At 55.0% G+C, this 24,474-nt stretch overlaps 1 protein-coding gene across 2 annotated transcripts in view; it reads left to right on the top strand.

The window, feature by feature from the left end:
• Positions 1-609: 609 nt before the first annotated feature.
• Tbc1d16 (TBC1 domain family member 16) overlaps positions 610-24,474 on the top strand; it is a 66,942-nt gene continuing 43,077 nt past the window's right edge. For both annotated transcript variants that reach the window (XM_055592419.1, XM_055592418.1), the window contains exons 1-3: positions 610-656; positions 3,182-3,417; positions 4,626-5,223. In XM_055592419.1, coding sequence (XP_055448394.1) covers positions 3,240-3,417; positions 4,626-5,223 — 776 coding nt within the window. In that variant the 5' untranslated portion in view covers positions 610-656; positions 3,182-3,239. The remainder of the gene's footprint in view (positions 657-3,181; positions 3,418-4,625; positions 5,224-24,474) is intronic.

The following is a 24,474-nucleotide window of genomic DNA, read 5'->3' as shown; positions in this document are numbered from 1 at the left end:
ACCCGGTGTGAATGCTCGCGCTGAAGGGGCTGGCGGTCCATTGCCAGGCTTCCCCGGGTAGATGCTTGTGCCGTGCAAACTCTCTGAAGTATCAGCGGCGTGGTTTGGGAAAATTAAAGCCGTAAGAAAAGCAAGAAAAAAGATGACCTGTGTAATGGATCCGAGGCTTGAGGAGAGTTCTGGGAACAAGAGAAGTTGGAGGAGTCACAGAGACAGGCTACCGTCCGTTTACAGGAAACGTGAGACTGTGTCACTGAGAGTAGGTGACGCAGATGCAAACACCGGTGGTGCCTACCTACAGCCCAGCATGGGGGACGCCACGGGTCCTGGTTTGCTCTCTGCTGCCGCGACAAAGACCATGACCAAGAAGCAGTTAGGGGAGGAAAGGGTTTATTTTCACTTCCACGTCACTGTCAAGGTCAAGGCAGTAACTCAAGCAGCCTGAGGTTGTGGAACAGCTTCCTGGCTTGGCCTCAGTGACTTGCTCAATTTGCCAGGACCAGCTGCCCGGGGGTGGCACCGCCCACAGTGGGCTGGGCCCTCTCTCATCAGTCACTAATGAAGAAGGTGCTCCGGCAGACACGGAGACATACCCGGAGGCCAGTGTGATGGGGGCCTCTCCTTGGCTGAGGTTCTTTCTTCCCAGATGAGTCAAGGTGACAGAAGCCCACCAGCACCCTGGCAGGAGGATTTTGAACTTGAGGGCTAGAAATACAGCTGAGTGCTAGAGTGGGGCCCTCTGCGGGAGGGGGTGTGATTCCCAGCCTCACACACCCACAACAAAACAAACAAAAACCCAGCACTTGGCATTTCCTGTTCTTGGCTTCCTGGGCGGCCATACGACATTCACACACAGTGAGCCCAGACAGTGAGCATTTCTTCCTTCACAGCTTGGGAAGCTAGGAGCCCAAGGCCAAGATGCTGCCCGGTTTGGGCCTTCTGAGGCCAGGAGGGAAATGACCCTTGTCCCCGGCCTGTAGGTGGCTGTCTTCCAGGCCAGAGGCTGTGAGGGTGTGTCTGCCTCCTCATTCTTTCTGTTTATGAGAGTTCCAGTCATCCTGGACCGAACAGCAGTGACCCGGACACCTTGACTTCCTCTTCAGATAGCATCCATGCTGAGTTGGGCTTGGATGCTGAGCTGGGGGTTAGGACCACATGAGACTCAGGGACCGTGTCCAATCCGTGGGACCAGTGGGTGGGATTTTTCCATCTTTGTATTTTTAGACTGGACTCGGAAAATCCAAACTATATGTTATTTGAGGGAACGTGTTCTTCATACATCTTCCTTCCTTCGTTCTTCTCCCCTCCTTCCCTCCCTCCTTTCTTCTCTTCCTCTTTCTCATCTCCTTTTCTTTTCTTTTTTTTGAGACATGTACCCCAGGCTAGCCTTAACTCATGATGTAGCTGACTTTTTGAGACATGTACCCCAGGCTAGCCCTAACTTGCGATGTAGCTGAGGATGCGCTTGAACATCATCTTTCTGCCTCCACTTCCCAGCCATTCCTGGGACTGCACGTGTGCATCCACGGGTCACGCGCGTCACGCTGGGGGTGGACCCTGGGGCTTTGTGCAGGTTAAGCTGTACCCACTGAGCCGCACCCAGCCCCACTTAACTTTCTTAAACCTTTTCACCCCAGGGCTAGAGACCAAACTGGAATGTGTACGTGGTAGGCAAGTGTTCTGCCACTGAGACACGCTAGCCTGGACACTTCATTACCTACCTTTATGTGTGCGTGTGTGCGTGTGTGTGCACATACGCAGGGGTGGGTGGGTGGCAGCGAGGGGGTAACTTTCGGGAGGGGAGTCAGTCCATCCTCTCTACCGTGTGGAGCCCAGGGATCACACCTAGGTCATCAAGCTTGGCAGTGAATGTCTTGACGTGCTGAGTCTTCCAGTGGCCCCACCCCCAGTGAGGCCGTATACAGTCTAGGCTGGCCTCAAACTCACAGCCTTCCTACCTCAGCCTTCTGGATGTGAAGACTTGAGGCAGGTGTTGCCTCGCCCAGTGCAAAAAAGGGTTTTAGAGTTGAAGACAGACAGAGGGGTCCCTCCACCCAGTGTGATGGAAAGCAGACACTAGGCGCTGGTTTAGTTTAGATGAAAGAGGCAAAAAGCATATTCGTTTTGAGAATCAGAGTTGTCTCACCAGCGTAAATGGCCCTGGCTAATGTGGAACAGACTTGCCCTGGCTTGTTCAGAAGCGGCCAGGCCTCTCCAGAACACTCCGGGAGGGAGGTCGGTGGCACACCCAGCCATCCCAGCGTGGAGCAGCAGGCGTGCCCGCGCGGAGGGCGAAGGCCTCCCTGGGCCTCTTTCCACCTCCCACGTGGCTCTGGAGGCCGGAGGCCGGAGGCCTTCGCTGTTTCTCGGACAGCAGCGGGCTGTACCTCACAGCCACAGCCCGGTGTTTGGAATCTCCTTCCAAACTTCCACCACGTTCTTTTCATTATCCTCAGTGTGGCCAGACGGTGCCTCGGGAGGATGTTTTTGGTTTTCAGAAGCAGCTGAGGGCTGTTGGCAGCCAAGCCTGGTGCTGATGCGGCTCCCTAAGTAATGTGGGGCTGAGGCTCAGGAGGAGGCTGTGCCTGCCTCTGCAGCCGTGTGGAGGCCACGGCCACGGCCACCCCAGCTGCCAGGCAGGCACTGCTGTAGCATCAGACCCAGTCTGAAGTGTGAAATGTCTCTCTACTCACTTCTTTTTTTTTTTCATTTTAATGGTATATTTAAGAGATAATATTTGGAATTTAGTGGCTTATTAAGATTAATTTCAATAGTTTTTCTCTTTTCAAATATGGCTACATTGTTTATATGGCTTATGCAGTTTCTGGGTCTGAGAAAGTGCCCTCCTCCTCCTACTCCTTTTCCTTTTTTCCCCTTTCTTCTCCATTCTCCTCTCCCTCCTTCTTCCTCCTCTTCCTCTTCCTCCTCTTTTCTTTCCTCACCCGCTTGGTTTTCGGAAACAGCTGAGGGCTGTTGGCAGCCAAGCCTGGCCCTGGTGCAGCTCTCTAAGTAATGTGGAGAGGCTCAAAACTGGAGAGATGCCAGCGGCCTGCGGTTGGCTGGGCCCCGGGAGGCTGTCCCCGTATGCTCTTCGAGAGCCCAGAAGGCAGCAGGCTGTGCCCTGACACCTAGCACATGCCCCTGACCTTGACCTCGTGACTTCTCTCTTCCTCGCCTGCAGGTGGTGACAAGCCTTGCCAGGGCTGAAGGACCCAGAGGATGGAAACGTGTGCTCAGCCATGTCTCTGGGCCGCCTCCTTCGCAGGGCCTCCTCCAAGGCCTCGGACCTCCTGACCCTCACCACGGGGGGGAGTGGTGGGTCCCCCTCCATCCTGGATGGAGAGATCATCTATTCCAAGAACAATGTCTGTGTGCATGCGCCCGAGGGGCTGCAGGGCCCTGGGGAGCACCACCCAGGTGAGACAGGGGTCAGGCGTCCCAGGCCAGGGAGGGGAGGCCTAAGGTCCAAGGGACCAAGTCACTCTTGCCAGGGAGTCATCTTGCCTGCCCCTGGCCTTTAGCATTTGAAGGATCAAGGACCAGCAGGCACACTTCCTAGCCGCTGTGTGTTGGACCTCTGTGTGGCCATTCTTGGTGCACTTGTGGTCTCTAGGGATGGGGACGTCCCCCTGCTGTCAGTGTGCTAGGATTCACAGCTTCTGCTGTCACCTCCAGGTGCCTGATGAGTTTCCTTAGACTTTTTCAGGGGCTCAACTTAGGGCAATATGGGCTCAGTGGCTTTGACACAGAAAGGAACTTCAGAACCAGCTTGTTTGTGAGGCACAGCCGAGGCTCAGCGAAGACATTATAAACGGGCTTAAGCAAGGGGCGAACGAGAGGGGCCCAACAGACAAGGGTCAGCTGGGAGCATGCATGCAGGCGGCTGGTCCAGGGGACTAGACCCCCCCCAGCGGACTGGGGACAAGCTGGGGACAGGAGCCTCCCCTGCAAAGCATGGCAGGGTTCTAGGCTGTGAGTTCAGGGTTTGGGGGGCCCACTCACAGCAGCTGCGCATTACTGGTGTTGCCATAGAGGGTGGAGGTTCTCTTCTTTACCCCAAGGCCGTGTGATTGGAGGCTGTGGGAGCAGCCTCCCTGTCATGTGGCTGTTCTGAACAGCTGGCTGATTCTCCCAACCGCTGCCAAACACACAAGCGTGCCAAGGGGGTTTTGGCAGGAGTTCAAGTCCTCGGGGATATATGTGGTTGATGTTGGCTCTTGCTTAAACGGTTTTGAATCGGGGAAGCCTGGGGATGGTGTGTCATAGCCCAGGAAGCGGTATACCCCCAACAGCCCGGGGCTGCATTGGGAGATGCCATCCTCCCCCAGAGCTTGATGCTGACCAACAGCCTTCAGAGTGGTCCCTTCCTCAAAAACTGCATTTAAAACAACAAGCCAGGAACGCCAGGCTAGTGGAGGAGGCCCACGCGCTACCCATCTGCCCATCTTGGATCTGCTCTTGTCATGACTGGGCCTCCCATCTGCCTCCCTCCTCCTAGAGCTGTGCATGTAGCTGGGCTGCCACCTGCCCCACCCACTGGACGCCCGCCCCGTCCCCCGGAAGCCCGCCCTGCCCCCCGGACACCCGCCTCGGCCCCTGACCGTCTATCCTGCATCTCCCCGCAGGGTACCTGTGTCTGTACATGGAGAAAGATGAGCTGCTGGGGACAACCCTCATCCTGGCATGGGTCCCCAACTCTCGTATCCAGAGGCAGGACGAGGAGGCCCTACGTTACATCACTCCTGAAAGCTCCCCGGTACGCAAGGCGCCTCGCCCTCGCCGGCGGCGCACCACGAGCCTGGGGGCCCCCTACCAACCCTCTCCCACAGAGCCCCGGCCTCCCCTGATTCCCAAAGACGAGGACATCCTGGCGGCGATCCGGGACACGCAGGATGCTGCGTGCACCAGCCCTACAGATGAAGAGCGGGAGAAGCTGGCCCAGGGCCCAGAGGTGGATGGGACCCTGCCCACGTCACAGCCTGTCCACAGCGACTCTGGGATCCTGTGTACTGTCAGCTCGCAGGATGGCACAGAGGACGGCCGGGAGCCAAGGCCTGAGGCTGTGGAGGAAGAGGGCTCCTTGGAGCTGTCGGTGGACGGCGTGAGCAGGGACAGCTCCTTCGACTCTGACTCTGACGCCTTCTCCTCCCCCTTCTGCCTCTCCCCCATCAGTGCGGCCCTCACAGAGGGGAACAGCTCTGCATTTCTGGAGAGCGAGGGCAGGTGAGTCCTGACGCAGAGCTCCAAGGCCTGAGCTGGGTTGCAGGGAATGGCTCTTTTATCACCTGCTCGGCCCATAGGGTCGGGCCTCCGGCTCAGGGCCGGTATGTGGGGACTGAGAAAGATACAAATGGCTCCCTGCGTTCGTCTTCCCCAGCCCTCATCCTCTCTGTCCCTTCCGTTTTCACAGCCTCCGTACCCAGGGCTGTTGCCTGGTCTTGTGGCCCTTGACCAAGATCCCACTCTCGGGATCACTCTCGGGACTTTTCTGTTCTTATGCCAGGAGAGTGTTGGGTGTGTCTCAGCCCCGGGTGAGCTTTTGCCTGTGAGCCTGGGTGGTGCTGTGAGCTTCTGCGAGGGTGCCTGGCTGGTGCCTGGCTCCCTTCTGTGCACAGGGTGTGTCTGGCAGACTGCCTGACACATGGGCCCACTGGGATTCGTCCCTGTTGGCAGCTGTAGAGGTAGAAGCCTGGGTGTTCGACTACGGAATGTTTACAGTGTTCACTCTGCGGAGTCTGCTGTGCCCCACGGGGAGCTGGGTGTCTGGATGGCATGTGCTGCCCTTGGACGGCTTACCTTTCGGAGAGGGTCCTCCGGCCTGCGGGCCCAAGGTGCTGTGTCTGATCAAGGAGGGCTGCTACCATGCCACGCAGTGTCTCCGGGGTTCTTAGGTCCTGTTGTGCAACAGAACCTGGGGAGACACAACACACACGTGTGCTCACCCCAAATAGGGAGCCCACAATGGGCCAAAGTGTGGCTAACAGCAAGTCCAGCTGGGTGAGCTGTGACTTCTCCTGGGGTTATGTACAGGAATTGGATGAGGGCTCACTTATAGGAACAGAAATGATTCAAAACAGATGCGTCACCAATGCTCACCCCAGCACGGTGACAGTCACAAAGCTGGGAAACCGGGAAGCCTGTTCTCAACAGTTTCAGAACTCCTTTCCAGGTGCCTCAGCTGGTCCAAACCTCCCCCAGGCAGCTGGTCTGGTGCTTGAGTCGTCTTTGCAGCCTTCCTCAGTCTCAGAGGAGCTTTCTCAGCTTTTATTGTTTACTCTGGCAGGGAGTGGCCTAGTAAATCTTGTCAGTTTCAGGGACTTCCTGAAGCTCTGGCGTTGTGGAGCTTCCCTGCAGGACAATCTCTTTGGAAATCACCACACACAGGTCCACAGAGGTAGATATGTGCACGTGTAACTACACAAACCCAGGACACCCAAGGGTGAACACATCTGATACCAGCGTCTCCTATATCCCAGACATGGGTCCTCAGCTTGTTAGATTTAGGTAAAATGACGATTCTAAACGACGGTGGTGAGGGCCAGTGCTAGCCAGAGCGTGTGCAGTTAATTACTGAGCTCACAACTGAGCGGGGATTGTGGTGGATATCAGTGTTGCAGCACCGTGGGCATTGTGGTCACTCAGCTCTTGATTACACATGTCCGTTCTGTGAGCCAGGTCCTGGCGCTGCCCCTGCATTAGGCGAAGGGAGGGAGGCTCAGGGGTCGGCGTCTCACTGGAGGTGGGACTGGCACCGAGCTGGGGCTGCATCAGGGCTGGAACATGTCATCATGCAATGAGCCAGTCAGCAGAGGGCACAGCAGAGAGACAGGATGCCTTGCTGGCTGCAGCAGTTAGGAATTCAAGATGGAGTCTGTCCTGATTTTACCTCTTTGAGGAGACACGGTCTGCTAAAGCCTAAGGGGGTGATAACGTTGGTCTTGGTGTTTGAGAATGCAAGTGAAACAAAGCAGTTGGCCATAGTAGGCATTCCAGGCCTGTTGAGGGTCACCAAGCCAGGATTTGACCAAGAAGAAACCTTCAGTAACCCTAGGCTGGCAGGCTTGGGAGCGCCCCCTGGTGGTGCCATGCAGCAGTGCAGTGGTGCTTTCCGTTGTTGCTCACCCAGGCTGAGATCCAGGTGGCCTTGCCTGCCCTTGCCTGTAGCCTAGTCTGTGGCTGGGGACAGGCAGGACCGAGCCAGCTCTCTGCCCAGCATTCCATCCTGGGAGGATCTGGGATCTAGGAGTCAGGGGTTGAGGTGTTGCTGAGCCTTGGCTCCCTGCCTGGCATGGATCGGGGACAGGCTTATCTTCTAGGAGCCCCTGCCTCCCGTTGTATAATGCAGACCATAATATGCACATCACGCCTGCGCCGAGCGCTCAGTTGATTGGCTGTCACTTCTGGGTTCTTGTGTCCCCAGGCTCCCTCCCTTTCCCTGTTCCTGCCCGCTGTGAGCCTGAGCTCCCTCTTAACACAAACATTTAAAAACAGCCTGGAGAGACACATCAGTGGTTGAGAGCACTTGTTACTCCTACAGAAGACCAAATTCAGTTCCCAGTACCCACGTGGCGACTCACAGCCACCCGTAACTCCAGCTCCAGGCAATCCAGTGACTTTTAAAGCCTCCGTGAGTGCCAGACACAGACACGGTACACACACACACACGCAGGCAAAACATTCATAAAATAGAGTAAATACAAATAAAAGGTACATGTAGGTCACTGTTCTAGAGGCTAAAAGCCCTTTTCTAGTGGAGAAGCTGCAGGCTCATCGCTGGCTTCTGGGGAGGCATTGTTGGACAACACCAAAGTCACCCTTAAAAGTGGGAGGCCACATCACAGGAGGGGCGGGCTAGCCTGTCTGTCTGTCTGTCTATCTATCTATCATATAACAGCCCCTCCTGAGAACTAATCAGGGTCCTGAGAACTGTGGTCATCTTTCTCAGGCCACGCCACCAGTGACCTAATGACCTATGCCAGGCCACACCTTTCAAAGCTTTCACCACAGCTCAGCCCAGCCCAGCACAGCTGAGGGTTTGGCTTCCAAGCTCCAGCCTGAGTGCCCCGCTGTGCATGATGGGAGGTTTTGTTTCTAGCAGAAGCAGGTCCTGGAAGGGTGTGGGCCCTGGACCTGCATTTCTCAGCATGGTTTGCCTTGTGCCATCTCGCTCCTCTGCTGGGTCTATGAATGCGGAGGACAGGCATGCCCAGACTGGGAGACCCCTCGTGCGCAGGCTTCACCCAGGCCAGACCAGTACCCATGAGTCCATGGGGCTGTCTGAGCAGCATGTTTTGTTTATCGAGACGAGGTCTCGTGTAGCCCAGGCTGGCCTTGAGCCCGATAGGCAGCTGAGATGTCCATGAATTCCGATCCTCCTGCCTTCAGAATGCTGGGATTGAGGCTGCATGTTAACCACGCTGGATTTACTCTGTGGTAGGGATCTAGTCCAGGGCCTCATGCATGCTGGCCAGCTGGGGAGCTTTGTCCCCAGCCCCCAGCGTGTTTTTGCAGCACTGAGGTTGAACCCAGGATCCCTTACCACTGAGATACAGCCTCAGGTTTCTTGTTGTTTTTAACTTTTTCAGGTTCTTGATAAGTGGTCCAACCTGACTTTGAACTCACACTGCAGCTCAGGCATGTTTTTAACTTTCCATCCTCCTGCCTCAGCTTCCCAGTAGCTGGGATACCAGGCCTGGGCCTCCAGGTCCCGTTGGTTGGTCATTATATTTTAAACTCCCCCAAGGAGTTTCTGTTTGCAGCAGCCTTGAGAAGCTTGGCTGTGGAGGGGCCTGAGGGAGAGCAGGTCCCATGTGCTGGGCTGAGGGTACTGATGGGCAGAGGCTTAGCTCTGACTGACCCACCAGTCAGCATCTTGAAGTGGGAGAACTGAGTCCCAGGGAGGCCAGGCCCGGGCAGGGCAGGCAGGTCATCTGGCTCCCGGGCTCCCTCTAGTGGCAGCACTGAAGAACAACATGTGCAGGCAGAGTGGTGGCTGATGGACCAGGAGGAAGACAGACCAGCTGGTAGAGTCACTTCCCTCTCCGTGTCCTTACTTGGTGGGATGCTCCCAGAAGGCCTGAGTGGTTAAAAGCATTTCCAGGTCCCCTGGGCTTTCTGCATTTGTCTGCTGCCTCTGGGATTTAGCCTGGCAGGGCCTGGTTGTCAGAAAGCGCAGCCTTGTACCAGGCCCTGAGGTCTTCTTCTTAACTCCCCTCCCGAGACACAGCAGTAGCCTGGAACTGTGATCTGCTGATTCAAGGCCTTCTTGGGAGTAGATGCATGGGGCATGGCTCACAGGGCTCAGGTTCTGGTGGCCTTGGACTCCCCCTGCCCTCCTGTCCCTTCCAAGGTGTCAAGAAACACAGCTCCTGGTGGTGAGGGAGACGACGCCATGGACATCTTGTCACCTCTTTGCTTTCAAGGGGAATGGGTGCAGTCTGAAGAGCCAGCTAGGTGTGAGTGTGTGCTGGTTTGTGTGCGCATGTGTGAGCTGGCCTTGCACTTGGGATGGAGGTTAACATCAGACATTCAGTTTGTCCTGTCTTGTCCAGACACCCAGTATGGAAAGAGTCCTAAAAAAATGCCTACGTTTCAGAAAGAGGAAAGTGAATACAGATGTCTGAGGAACAAGGAAAGGGCCCACATACTGGCTAGAGAAAAGGAATGTTAGCTGACCCCACCGGTGAGTGTGCCTGCCTTCCCCCCTCAGTCTGTGACCCCTCCTCCCAGCCCTGCAGTGCGGGACAGAAGAACCCACCATGGTGGCAAGGTCCGTGCTGCTCTGTGGAAATTCCCAAAACCAGGGTGGGCTGGGGAGATGGTTCAACAGGGACAAGCCTGGGGCCTGAGCTCAGCCCCAGCACCGTGCAGAACCATGGAAAGCCTGTGCCCCTGGCCCCAGCACTCACGGCAGAGAGAGGAGGTTTCCCGGGCTTGCTGGCCAGCCAAAGGCCCTGTCTAAACCAAAAACCAGCCAAACCCAAACAAACACAAAAGGCTCAGTGGTGGTGGCACGCACCTGTAATCCCAGCACTCGGGAGGCAGAGGCAGGTGGAACTCTGTGAGTTTCAGGCCAGGAACTTTGTTAGCAGGGCTCTGTTAGCCCCTGCCTCTAAATAAATAAATAAATAAATAAATAAATAAATAAATAAATAAATAAGTAAGTAAGTAACAAAGTAAGGTAGGGCTGGAGCAAAGGCTCAGAGATTAAGTCACTGGTTGGTTGCTTTTCCAGAGGATGGGGGAATTCTCATCATCCACTTGGCAACTCAGAGCCCTGTGTAACGCAGGGATCCAGTGTACTCAGAGTCTGGCCTCTCTGGGTACCATATATTAAAGTGGTGAGCAGATAGGCAGAAAGGCTGTACACTGGACATTCAGGTAACCCCTGGCTTACACACACATACACCAGAAAGTAAGTGCAAGGGAGACTGACGCCATGGCTGAACTGTAGGAAGGGTGGAGACGTAGGCGGGGTTGTCCAGTGAGTCTCCAGGACTCTGGCCACGGAGGACAGTCCAGATCTGTGCTGTCCAGCACCATAGCCTTTCATGCCACAAATCTTGTGAGCCCCTGAAGCAGGGCATATGCAACTAAGAACTCTTATCTAGTTATATTTAGAATCAGGGTGCTGGATAGCCCAGGATAGCCCATGAAACCCTGGACCTCCTGCTTCGGCCTCCCGAGATTACGGGTGTGCGCTGCTGTGCCTGATGTATTCAGTGTGGGGGTGGCGCCCAGGGCTTCCTGCACGTCAGACACCCCCTCTACCAGCTGAGCCCTAACCCCAGCCAAAACTAGGCGCTTTGGTTGTTTGTATTGAGTAATACCGATTTAAGTGGCGCCTACGGCCAGTGGCCACTGTGTTGGATAGCCAGGTCAGGAGAAAGATGCCGTGTTAAGTACAGGGCAGTTCTAAGGCAGTCTTTAGTTTTACACATCCTATTTGTGATTATATCTTCAAAAGAAAAATCAATTAACAGATAGCTTATACACAGGCAAAACACCCATAAGCACAGAAACTAATAAAAATTATCGCATGAACATACGTGCACACACTTTCTTTAAACCTGTTAGGGGACATTGTCATAGTGCACAGTCAACTTCAGGTTTTCGCTACACAAAATTCTGAACAATAGTTTGGTGCTGAGCAGTCAATTCTAGGCGTGTTTATTCTTAGAGAAAAGGCCCCATGGGTTGTTTGGAATGAAGCCTCACGGATTTGTCGCCTTCTGCAAGCTGCTCCAGTTCGTTGTACCGGCAGCTAGTTCAGGCAGTAGCTCACAGTCCGATCAGGCTGCTCAGAGAGTCCTCCTGCCACAGAAAAAGGGCTCTGATGCTGGTCAAGCAGAAACAAGCTGCGTGGACAACACAAGGAGCCGGAGGAGGGCAGGCAGGCCAGGCTGCCTGAGGGTTTAGAGTGCCAGAAGTGCGGTGAGGGCAGAGTAGAAGGCAAACGCTCCAGTGAAATGGGGAGGAAGAAAAGAACAGGTAGTGTGTAATGACTTCCTGACATTTGGCCAATTTTCGCCTCAAATCTGCCCCAGCTGCACCCTACCGTCAGAGGTAGCAGATTGAGAGAAACTATCGAAGCAGGCCTCTGCGTTGGCCAGTGCACCATGCTGCTTACATGTTCCCGCCCTGGACCCTCCCTCTGCCCCTCAAGACCTGGTACCCTTCCTTCCCTTGGCTTTCAACAGTGAGAGCTCTTCCTTGGGCACTCGCTGCTCTTGCGGGAGACCTGGGTTGGGTTCCCTGCACCCACACCGCAGCTCACCACAGCCTGTTAATGCCAGATGCAGAGGATCAGTTGTCCTCTCACAGGCTCTTTGGGCACTGCCTGCCGGTGGCCTAAGCTATGCATGCAGTCAGTCACACAGATACGATAAAATTAAAGAAACCTTAAAAAAAATTCTTCCTCCAGAAAGACTTTGAACACGTCCCCAAGTTATTATGGTATTATTCCTCTGTCACGTGACCTTGGTATCTGGGACTGCCACCATCGTCTCTCTCCTCTGAGCATTTTTAGTTAAATATATGTGTTTTCTGTGGAACCTGGGGCCCTTGAGACAGTGTCTACAGTTGTTCTAGTGGGTTAAACTTGAAGTACTCTACGTATTATATTTGTTGTATGACTGAGTTACTTCAGGAATAAAATAAACTTTTTAGATAAAAAAGAGAAATAGATAGCCCTAAGCCAGGTGTGCTGGTTCACACACCCTGTACTCGGAGATAAAATCAGGCGGATCTCTGTAAATTCAGAGGCCAGGCTGGTCTGCTCAGGGCTCCGGGACAACCCGAGTGAGGCCTGTCTCACAGCAGACATCCCAGAGCTGGAGGCGGCCCAGCAGTTAAGAGCACAGACTGCCCTTGCAGAGGGGCAGGGTTCGGTTCCCACCACCCCCCACATGGCGGCTCACCTCTGCCTCTAACTCCAGCTCCAGGTGGTCTGACCTCCAAGAGGACCAGACATGCACAGAATACACACACATACATACAGGCAAAACACACGAAAAAACAAATCTAAAAAAATATATTTATCTATCTGTTTGTTTTCTGAGGCAGGGTTTCTCTGTGTAGCCTTGGCTGTCCTGGACTTGCTCTGTAGACCAGGCTGGCCACAGACTCACAGAGATTCGCCTGCCTTTAACAGCCTGACCAGGTGCTGATGCTGTGCCACCTTCAGTTCCCAGGATTTCACCTGAGCCTTCTTCCTGGGGACAGTGAGGGCCATGCTCTCTCCACAGGTCCTCACTGTCGCTCTCCATACCTTGTCCAGGGTGCGGGTCCCAGTGAAGGACTGGTGTTTAGGTGAGGGATGGATGTGCTGGCCTCAGTCCTTGAGTCCCCTGCAGGGTTTCGGCCTCTTCCCTGGGTTCTGTGTTCCTGCCTAAGGCCCGGGTGAGCCTGGCTCAGCAGCAGGAGAGGGGAGATAGTAAGCCAGCATCTTGGGCAGGGGCCTGTGTGGGCCCACTGCCACCCCACTCTTCTCTCTCTTGCTTTTGGGTATTTCCACCCCAGCAGCCTCCCCACTGTCCAGCCTTGTTCCTCCCAGCTGGACACTTGCTGCCTCTGCTGAAACCCCAGCCACGTGCAGGCCAGTGGGGCATATGGGGGTACGCATGATATTTGTATGATGTATGATGTATGTATGTATGTATTTCAGAAGCGGCTTCCTGTTTCCCTGCACATGCATGTGTGTGCTTGGGGAGGAAAGGGTTACCATCAGATGTGGATTTAAATTGCTCACCACCTTGGTTTTTGTGAGACAGGGTTTCTCTTTCAGCTGGAAGCTGTCTCATTCAGCCAAACTGGCCATCTGACAAGTCAGGATCCTCGTGTGTAGGCCTTCTCCTGGCTGAGAGTAAGGTTCCAAACTTTTTAGGTGGGTGCCAGTGTCCAACTCAGGGCTTCCCTCCCTCCTTCCTCCCTCGCCCTTCCTTCCTCCTTCTTTCCTCCCCCCTCCTTCCTTCCTTCTTTCTTGTTTCCTTGCTTGTTTGCCTGCTTGCTTGCTATGGGCATGTAGGTATCCTTGGAAGCCAGAAGAGGGCATGGGAGTTACAGCTGGTTATGAACGGCCTGGCATGGTGCTGAAAACCAAACTCAGATCCTTTGGAAGAGCAGTAAGTGCTCCTAACTGCTAAGCTTCCTCTCCAGACCTGTCGGGAGGGTCTTGAAAGGCCCATGCGTCTTCTTGTTGCCTTTGCAGCGGTAGGGATGAGGGTTGGTCCCCGGGGTGTCTGCCCTAGTATCGTACAACCCGGTGGCACGTTTCATTTTATTAATGTTTATGAGATTTAAATTCTAATGAAGTGACTGCTTCCGAGACAGTCGGGTGGATGTCGGCGCAGGTGTGGCGGCTGACTCTGGACGCTTGTCGGGGCTCAGCCCACCTTGAAGGGCGAACAAGGTGGAATTAATGCTGTAAGTGCTTTTGCCTTGGGGAGGAAATGGATCTGTGTAACAAGGCATCGGCTTGCTGGCTGAATTATTAACGGTGTTCCCACGCATGGTTGGCGGGGCAGCCTCTGCTCCCGTATGCAGAGGAGAGGAGTGAAGACCGATGAGAGAAATCGAGTACCTAAGATGCGTCTAGAATTAGTAAGCTTGGTGAAGCCACGAGCCTAGAAGTGTGGGTGCCCGGGGGCCGCCACGAAGGTTCCTAGCACCCATCATCGCCGCCCTGCTCCAGGTGGCACAGTGCTGACATGCCCCCTGCTGCTTCCTGAATGGCCGGATGATTCTTGTGTGTTCAAGCATCATGCAGAGGGAGGCGTGCCCGAGGGTGAGTGGGCATCCTCCCAGGGCAAGCAAGGGAGAAGGGAGGAACACAGCAGGAACAGCCTCGGCAAGCCCTCTCTGCCCGTTCCTGTCCCTCTGTTCCCCGGCAGAAGCTGCCCCGCCCATGACACACAGCGTTCTCAGACAAGAAAGGAAAGAAGGGTCAGCCAGGGACTACAGGGCAGGAGAGGACAGGTGAGCCCGAGAGATGTTGGGGGAAGGAGCAGGGCCTGGCAGCATGTGGTGGCTAGGAGGCCTCTCGGTCACAGAGAGGTCCGGAGGAGGGATCGGATGGGGGTCAGGTGCTAGAGGCCCGCCCTCAGGTGCTGCCCTCTGCTGGTTGGAGAGCCGAGTCCCAAGAGAAGGCAGCAGCCAGGATTCCTGAGAGGTGCCTGGGAAGGATGGATCCTCCTGAGCCCCGAGGTGGCCCGGTGCCTCTCGGTGGCCCTGCCTCTCAGGAAGCTCGGGGTGGACCCGCACATCGCTGCACATCGCTCCGCATCGCTGCGGCAGCCTGTCGCAGGAGGCTGCTGCTTCCGGGAGCTGTTGTTTGGGCTTGTTTGGGCTTCTGCAGCCGGAGCTGAGGTTTATTTCTTTAAAACATCCCCTAGCTCGACACCCCGCAATCTGTTCCGTGCTGCGTGAGACTCCTCTTGCCGTCTGTTTCTGTAGCACTTGGCAGGCTCTTTCCGGAGGCGATCCCTCCCAGGCTCACCCCCAGCGGAGGTGGCTGTCCCCACCTGTGCTCCTGCATGGGGGGGTAGCCCTCTGGGGGTCCCCCAGGAGCTGCAGGGGCTGACCTGCAGACCCTGGGGGTGTCCGGAAACAGTCGGGGGCGGAGGCCGAGGAGCCCGGGGAGGCAGGCAGGGCCCTCCGTTTCTGGCTGTCCCTCTGCTTCCTGCTCCTTAGCAGGCTTTGGCTGCCACTCACTCCAGGAACTCGGAGGCACTGCCAGAGAATTTGGACTGGGTCTCGACAGTGCCCAGCCTCCCATGTGCCACTCAGTGCGCACATGTGCTTGGCTCACACACGCGCCGGGAGGAACTGTTGGCTGGAGGCCAGGGGCCCAGCAGGGCTGCAGCCTCCTCCATTCTGGAGCCAGATGCCCAGGTGTGAGCTGTGCTCCGTCCACAGTCCCCGGCGTGACCTCAGCAAGGTTCTCACCTCCCGGCCTCAGTTTCCCCACCCATGAAATGGGGCCTTGGTGAGGGCGCACGTTACATGCAGAGCCCTGGCAGGGAGCCCAGCACAGTGGACAGGTTCTCACTGTTGCCATGGTGACCAGGCTGACAGGCGGCACCTTTCTATGCCCATCGTTCCGCAGCCGTCTGCCCAAGTTTGGCATGGTGTCCCAGGGCTGTCCTGATGGAGAGCTGTCAGCCAGCTCTAGAAGACAATGGAAATAGGACCTTTCACAGAAGTCCAAGGTCAACTTGTCTTGGAGGGCAGAGCCTGCCCGTCTGTCCCAGTTCCTGCGGGCTCCAGCTGCAGCCTTTTTGGTCACAGACCTTGCCCTGTCTGTGTGGTGAGGGTGCTAGGTTAGGGGACCCCACTCCAGCACATCCTGACCTGAACCTGACCGCACCCACTGACAGAGCACCTAGTGAGGCCCCCGGGGAGATCCCAGCAGGATAGGGATTTGAACATGGTTCAGCCTTTCCCACGCTCTGTGGGCGTTGCTACCAATGGCTGGGACAAAACTGGAGATCCTGTTCTTGTCCTGTTTTAGAGAAGGTCATACAACGAGGTAGTGAGTTATTGGCAGTGGTGTTTACTCTGAACTTGAAGATGAAAAGCGATTAGGGAAACTGGGTAGTGGTGGTGCACGCCTTTAATCCCAGCACTCTGGGAGGCAGAGGCAGGTGGATCTCTGTGAGTTTGAGGCCGGCCTGGTGTGTTCCAGGGCTACACAGAGAAACCATGTCTTGAAAAAATGAACAAACAAGAAAAGGAGGGGTCCTGGGAGGTGCCTTGGCAGGTAGAGGCTCTAGCTAGGCAAGCTCGACCATCTGAATTCAATCCTGGAAGCCACACAAGAAGCCAGCTGTGGTGTTTATCTGCAATCCCGGCATCCCTTAGTGCGAGGAAGGCAGAGACAGGAGGATCTCCCTGAAGATAATAGGCCAGCCAGCCCAGGTTTTGTGGGCAGGAAAAACAGGGCACCCTGACTGGCAGAGTGGGAGTTGAGAGCTGACTGCTGAAAGTTGACTTCTGACCCCCGTGTGCATGGCATGGCAAGGGTTTGTGCATCTGTGTGTGTGGGGGGGGGGGGGGGCGTGTGCACACACAGTTAGAAAATGTAAACCTGGCCTTCACGGAGCCTTTTGTTCACTAGCCCCAGCTGGCCTCCGAGGCTAGCCAGGTGGATCTTGTTCTAAGCCTGCAGAGGTGACTGGGGCCTGAGAAAAGACACTAATCTGCTCTAAAACTGATAGCATGGGGCCTGGACACGAGGCTTAGTGGTTAACCCCGGCACCCACATTCACACCCATCCGAAACTCCTGTTCCAGGGGATCCGACGCCCCCTTCTGGCTTCTGTGGGCAGTAGGCACGCTCAAGTGATATTCGGATGTGCAGTCAGGCAAAAGTAAAACTCATAAACAAACAAGAAAAAGACAAAGGAATCCCAAAGTGCCAGGCACAGTGGCTCACGCCTGTAATTCTAGCTGGGGGGGGGGGGGGGGCGGAGGCAAGAGCCCTGCTGTAAATTTGGGGCCAGGGGGCGCTGCACAGTGGAGCGCTTTCTCAGAGAAAGAAAGATGAAGGGACAAAGTTTGTGCGTTGGGGGTCTCTGGTGCTGTGTGTGTGGGGGTCACCCTTATTGTGTGGGTTTGTTTTCCTCTTGGCCTGTCAAAGTGGGAACTCACTGGAACTGTCACTTTCTGTCCTGGGGACCGGAAGATACGCCAGAAAGCTGTATTTTGTGATTTGTGACCAGATGGGCACTGCTGCCGTTTCTGAATGCTGCCCTGTGTGGCCAAAGCCTCCACCTGAAATAGGCAAATGCGACACACATACACGCACACTCACCCCGACACCCCCTGGGAGCCTCGCCAGGGACACTGAGATGTGAGCTTTGTGTGATTTTTCTAAGTCAAGGAATAATTCTTTTGCTTTTCTTTCAACATTTACAATATTCACACTTAAGCCAGGTGTGGCCTATGGCTTTAAACCCAGTACTCAAAAGGCAGAAGCAGGCTGTCTGTGAGTTCAAGGCTAACCTGGTCTACATAGCCAGTTCCAGGACAGCCAGGGCAGCAGTGAGACTCTGTCTCAAAACAAAACCCAAAAATATTTGGACTGGAGATGTATTCATGAAACCCTTGGTTTAATCTCCGGCACTTTATAAGGCAGCCGTGGTAGGTGTGCCCATAAGCCCAGAATTCAGGGTAGGAAGATCAGAAGTTCAAGGTCATCCTTGGCTACATGGTGAGTTAGAGGCCGGCTTGGGACACACTAGAACTGTCACAAACAAGCAAGCTGGAAGTATGAATAGGAGTTGGGGGCAGGGCTGGGGGGAAAAAGTTCGTTAATTAAAATATTTTAGAACCATTGTGGTGGCACACACCTGCCGTCCCAGAGCACGAGGCCAAAGGGAGACGGTTTTGACGTAGAGGCCACGTGGCTACACGGTGAGTCTGGTCTCACAGCAGGCACAGTCAGGACCAGTGAGATGGCTCAGCGTGTAAATGCTCCTGCTGTTGAAACTGATGACCCGTGTTTGGTCCCCAGGACCTACTTGGTGAAGGTGAGACCCAAGTCCTGTGAGTCATCCTCTGACCTCTGCGTGTGCGTGCCTAGTGCCCACAGACACACACACACACACATAAATGAAAGGAAGAAGGAAAGATAGACTGCCTGGCTCTGTTTGGCCAGGACTTTGCCCAGGCTGGAGTTTGCTGAGCCTTGGTCTCGACCAAGTAGTGCCCAATGGAAATATAATGGTGACCTTTGCCCATCCTGATGGTGGCAGCGTGCATATGCCCTCACTTGGCCCCTATTCAGTAAAGGAGACTGAGCCAGTCTGTGGGTGTCCTGTGGCTACAGGCACAGTGTCTAAATCCTGTGTGTGTGTGACTGAGTGACCTCATGTCCCCAACCATATTAAGATGCAGAGCACAAGATCCCTTAGGGCACCTGCAGAATTGTCCCCAAGTCCTTGTCCCCATCCTTGACCCCCTTCTTCATAGTATGGGTGTGCCGGCCGCTGTGTGACCACACCCACTGAAGGGCATTGGTGGATTGCTTCCGGCTTGGGGCTGTCAAGCTCAAAGCCCTTATGATTGTTCACATACAGGTTTTGTCTGAGTGCCTTCATTCTCCGTGATAAATTCCCAGGAGTGGGCCTGCTGGGCACCAAGGTGATTGCGTCTGCTTCAGCTTTAGAGGACAGTGCCAAGCTGTTCTCCAGGATCACTGTGTGGTTTCTATTCCCTCCAGCAGTTCGAGTATGACCCAGCTTTATTATTTGCTGCTGTTGACAGTTTTATACACGTGTAGGACATATTTTTAACCTTTTCTTTTCAAAAGATGTATTATACTTTAATATTCTCCCTCCCTCCCCCTCTGCCTTTCTCTCTCTCTCTCTCTGTGTGTACCTGTGAGTGTAGTGCCCCTGGAGGCCAGAGGCTTCAGATGCCCGTAGCTGGCGGTCCAGACGGTTGTGAGCAGTCTGTGAAGCGTGCTGGGAACAGCACCCAGGACCTTTGGGAGACCTGCCAGACCTTTGCTGCAGCTCTTGTGTGGGACGTTTTAATCGTGTTCACCCCGTTACTCTCTTTTACCCTCTTCTTCGGACTCCCCCTTTCCTCTCAGCTAGTCTCTGTGACCCACTGAGTTCACCAGAGCTGCTTGCACGAGCGTGCAAGGAGATTGTTTACTGGAGGGTGGGCTCCAGCAGCGGCTACACCTTCCGTTCCCAGCAGCACGTACTGCCCAGGGGCCCTCACGAAGGCCCCCACTTACGATGGAACGTTGACGGCCCCGTCTAGAGCAGGTCTCACACACGGAAGTATTGCTGTGAGTTACAAGGCAGCGCCTCACAACAGTCCCCCATCCTCCAGCTCTTTCTGACCTCTCTCCCGAGACGTTCTCATGATTCGGATATCCTGTTTAGGGCCGTTTTCTGAATCCCTACCCGTTCCTTGTGTTGCGAAGGCTGGTCTTGAACTCCTGGACTCAAGCAGCCCCCTTGCTTCAGCCTCTTGAGTAGCCTTTGGGGCCACAGGCACGCACTAGTGCACCAGCTTTGTTTGCTTATTTGAAACCTTCTGGGTAGGTGTGTGGCAATACCTTAGGATGCCTACAGGCCCCCCCCACAGATGACGGGTGCAGTCTCCCCCACAGATGACGGGTGCAGTCTCCCCCACACTGATGATGGCGGGCTTTGCATCTTTTACACACGTCCATCTGCCGTCTGTGTCAGAGGTCGCTCTGTACCAACGTACCTGCACTATTGGTGTTTGCCTTACTCTCTGTTGAATTTCAGTAGTTTATTTATTTATTTGTTTGTTTGTTTATTTATTTTTTATTTTAGAGACTCGGCCTTTGGTGAAGGTACTCAGCTAATCCACATTTTCCTTCTGTTGTACACACCGTTGAGGCCAAGTCTCAGAACCCCTGGTCTGGCGGAGAGTGGAAGCCATTCAGCCGTCTCCCGGCTTTGTGGTTTGAGTACGTGGCCCCATGTGAGTGAACTCGGGGGTGAGGTTTGTGTTCAGGCTGTGTGATGGCCCAGCGCCGCACATTGGAAAGACTTCTTTGCTGGCAGAGCTCCTTCTCTACTGTCGGTGCGGAGTGCTCGCATGGGCCGTTGCTTTTTTATTTTTATCTTTTGCGATTATAATTACATCTCTCTTCCCTTTCCTCCCTCCAAACCTTCCATGTTACCCCCGTTCAAGTCCGTAACCTTTTTTCTCAAATTGTTATTACAGACATGTGTGAGTGTGTGTGTGTGTGTGTGTGTGTGTGGTGTGTTCTTAAATAAATACAACCTGCCCGGGCTGGATAACATTACCCATCTGTGTGTTTTTACGGCTGACCACTAACCGTTGGTGTGCCCTTCCCGGCTGAAGACTATTTCTCGTACTCTCAGCGTTCCTTCGTTGCCTGTAGCTCTTGGTGTAGGATTGAAGCCTTGTGCGCTTTCCCCGCCCACATGGTGTCATCCTTAGAAAACATGTTGGTGAGACCTTGTGATATTTTTAAGAGACACAATCTCACAGCATACTGCTGTGTTTTCTAAAGCAAAAAGAAACAGGTAAAATGAATGGTTGAAACTACTCAGCTCTTCAAATTAGTGTCAGTTCAGTCTGGGGTCAACACAGAGCACCCAAAGAGCCTGTATATTCTGTCGTGTGTCCTGTGTCCCGTGTGCTCAGAACACCGTTGAGTGTAGGCTTGCTGCGCTCCTGGTGTCACTTGTGGCTCCTGACCATGCAGTGCCCGTGGTCCCGGCTCTTTGTGGCTGAGGGAGCTTTGTCCTTGGCTAGGGCTCCTCGCCGTCTGTGGCTCAGGGCCCTGCGTCCTCTATGGCTCGCTGTGCTCAGGGGCCTGCTTTGCCCGTGGCTAGGGGCTCTGCATTGCTAGCGGCTTTGGGCCCTCTGTGGTTCCGTGTGAGTCTGTGCTGTTGAGGTCTTGCGTGACCTCCCCTACCTGTCTGCCAGACTCATGTTCCTTTGTCCTTAATAGTCATCTGGCTTCTAGCAAGAGGGCTCTGCTGACTCATTGCCCCTGCTGGGGGATCCTGCAGCCTGGGCCCCTCTCTGCTCTGGGCTGAGATTCCACAAGTCCCCTGCAAGGGAACTGGGTTCCAGAGGTCTGGGGTGGAGCCGTCCCTCGGGCAGGTTTGTTGGCCTGGTAGGTCCCAAGAGGTGGGAAGTCCACATCCTGCCAGGGCTAGGAACTTGCGCTTCCTCACCCACAGCCTCCTGGAGTCCCTGACGTAACCTCACCGACTGGTTGCTCAGGCTCTCTGGGGCCTGCTGTTCTGAAGCAGGAGCGGCCCCGGGGGAGCCGGCAGCCGCTGGCCCGTCTCTTGCATCAGCAGCTCTGCTCATCCAGGCCAGCCCGAGGTCACAGGCACCCGTAGGGGATGACGTGTTGGCTCGTTGGGCATCTGGGAGTTCACGCTGTGCCCCTGAGGGCCCATCCTGGCTGTTGTAATGTAACTGATAGGTGATGAAACCTCCTGAAGGCTGGGGGCTTTGGTCCTGAGGCACAGCTATTCCTCATCTACCCCTGGCTCTGTGTGCCACCACTTTCCAGCTGAGCAAGCCTCCTGTTGTGCCCAACTCCTAGTTCCTTGGCACCTGTGTCATAGGCACACAGGACATGGGGCTCCTGCTGACCCCTCACTTTCCATACAGAGTGTGCCCCCTTGTTTCAGGGAACCACATAGGTAGTCATCCAACCATACCTCACTTTCTGAACACACTGGTCCTTAGGCTTTGATCTTCCTTAGCGGCCCAGGGTAAAATAGATATCCCCTAATTGTGGGCCTGGGGACCAAACCCAGGTCCCACGCAGGGTGGGAAAACTCTGAAAGAAGAGTGAGGCTGAGGGGCTTGGTGGGCCACTGGGGAAGCAGCTGTGTGGATCGAGGATGGAGGGCAGCCAGGACCTCAGAAGCTTGGGCTAAAATATGGCTCTGAAGAGGGCAGCACGGGTAGGTGGTGAAGGCATCAGGATCCTCCCCGCTTCTGTAAATATTTAAACACAGCAAGGATTATTTTTGGTAGCTCAGTCTCTCTCTGAGCCTAGCAGCCATGCTGGGGCGGTGTCAAGTGACAGTCCCTTCCCCGATGGGGCTTAGGGGCTTGTGGTTCCAGAGATCACTGTTTTATTTGGGTCACAGACTCCCCTCTTGGGAGATGGCCCCGCAGGTGCCGCCTCGTGGCCAGCGTGGATCCCCAGCTGTTAATCTCCCTGATGGTGGTCTGTTCTGAGCACTGCTGGGCCTCAGCCGCCAAGGGCAGCAGTGCCGCTCAGGAGTGCCAGGGGAGGTTGCAGCCTGCCCCAGGCCCACCTGGGGTGGAATGCAGTGGGAGGAGCCGAGAAGCATTGGCAGGATGGGCAGTAGCCATGGCTCAGGGTGGACATGGGCGGGGGGGGGGGGGTCCCCCAGAGGGCCCCAGATCCTTGCAGAATCGTGGCCACCTCCTCCCGCAGAGTGGGGTTTGAGCCCTACGGCCCCAGCCTTCCCCTCTTGCTGTGCCTGATGCAGATGGGGAACCATCACAGCCGCTGTCCCCAGAAATTCCATTGTGTGTAGTTGGCAGGGCAGGCCAGAGGGATCTCCGGGCGCCCAGCAGATGGCAGGCTTCTCCCAGATCAATGGGGGCCGTCCACCAGACATTCCTTCCTCCAGGACGCCACACCCTTCCCCTCCCGTTCTTCCCTCTTCCAGTCGGTTTTAGGGAATGCTAAATGACACAGGCAGCGAATGAGACCCTCCTGAAAGCAGTTGCCAGGGCAACTAGTTTCGGTCAGTGGGGACCCACTCAGGACCAGGCCAGGCCCCTTCTGTGGCCTGCTGGGGCCACAACTGCCTCTGCCTGCCTTCCCCATCCTTCAGCCTCCTCTCTGGCTGACGTCTCACCTGGGATGGGTGGCCAGCGGGACGCAGCCCACTTCACATCCTGCCTGTTCACCCTTTACAGACACATGCCCTACCATGACAGGCCCACTGAACTCAGGGGTGCCTTGTCTGGAGCTGACTTTTGCCTTCTGTTTTTCACCCCCGCCCCCTCCCTCAGTTTTTTGTGGGAGGGTATCTTGTCTCAGCTGACCTCAAATGTGATATGTAGCTGAGGTTGGAACTCTTGGTCCTGCTGCCTCTATGTTCCAAATGCTGAGATTTCATATATGTGTCACTATGCCTGGCTTTGTGTGTAGAGGCGCAAAGTTGACACCGGCTTTCTCACTGGCCAGCTAGCCTGCTTGCTCCGGGCGATCCTGTCTCTGCCCTGCTGTGTGCTGCTTTAGAGTGCCAGTGACTGGGGCGTAAGGAACCCTACTCTGCTCATCACGTTCCCATAGCAAAATGTTTTACCTGCTGAGCCATCTCCTCTCTCCTCCACCTCCAGATTTCTTACTGTTATCATTATGAAGATGATTCATGCCCCTGTTGCAGTGTTAGAAATAAAGATGAGGGGCAGGAGAGATGGCCCATCAGTTAAGAGCACTTGCTGCTCTTGCAGAGAACTCAGCTTCCCAGCACCCACATGGTGACTCAGAACCACCCTCAGCTCCAGTCCTAGTGCCCTGATGCCCCTTATCTGACCTGTGTGGGTGCCAGATGCACACATTACACGCAGGCAAAACACATGAAGATAAAATAGGTATATCTTTAAAAAGCAAAAGAAAGAAGCGGGTTCAGGGGCAGGGTGCTCACTGCCATGTGGAAGGCCTGGTTCAGCCCAGGACCACCCAAAACAGAGAAAACGACAGGAGCCAGCGAGGTGGTGCATGCCCGTAATCCCGGCACTCAGGAGGCAGCGCGGAGCCATCACCAAAAAGGCCAGCCTGGGCTCATAATGAATTCCAGACCCCTGTTTCAAGCAAATGAAAAAAAACAAGAAAGAGGAAAGAAGTATAAAAAGAGGGAGGAAAAGGAAGAAGGAATTGGGGAGGGAGAGGGAGCCAGGAGAAGAAAGGAATAAAGGAGGTTAAAAAGACAAAAAGGTATTTAAAAGGGCTGATCAGTGGCCCTCGCGGCCTTCCACATCCACATGCATGGCAGCGCTGGTCCCAGGAGGCGGGTGTGGAAGGTCAGGTGATCACGCAGAAGAGAAGGTGGATCTGTGACCTGGAATACAGGCCTGGGGTGGGTTTCAGTGGTAGAGCTTGTCTGACGTGCCTGACAAGGCCCTGGGTTCTTTGTACACACACACACACACACACACACACACACACACACACACACACACGCTCGAATTATCCAGCCTTCTAGAGGGAGAAAATCCTGATGTGTACCCCAACATGGGAAGATCGTGACGGTGCCTGGCTAACCCAGTGACCTCACTGCTGGGAGGTCCGGTTAGAGTCAGGACAGGGAACTGGTTAGCCAGGGTGCAGTTGAGAGGGTGGACATCGGTGTGGACGGGCTTACAGGTTAGGAGGGTAGTTCGTGTTCGAAGGAGGAGGGCAGAGTCGAGCTCCCCGGGTGACCGCAGCAGTGGGCCCGCATCTGTC

The sequence above is a fragment of the Psammomys obesus genome, unplaced genomic scaffold, assembly GCF_907164565.1.
Source record: "Psammomys obesus unplaced genomic scaffold, mPsaObe1.curated_primary_1811, whole genome shotgun sequence".
Taxonomy (NCBI): domain Eukaryota; kingdom Metazoa; phylum Chordata; class Mammalia; order Rodentia; family Muridae; genus Psammomys; species Psammomys obesus.
Note: the sequence above shows the minus strand (reverse complement) of the source record. Positions and strands in the feature narration are given on the sequence as shown.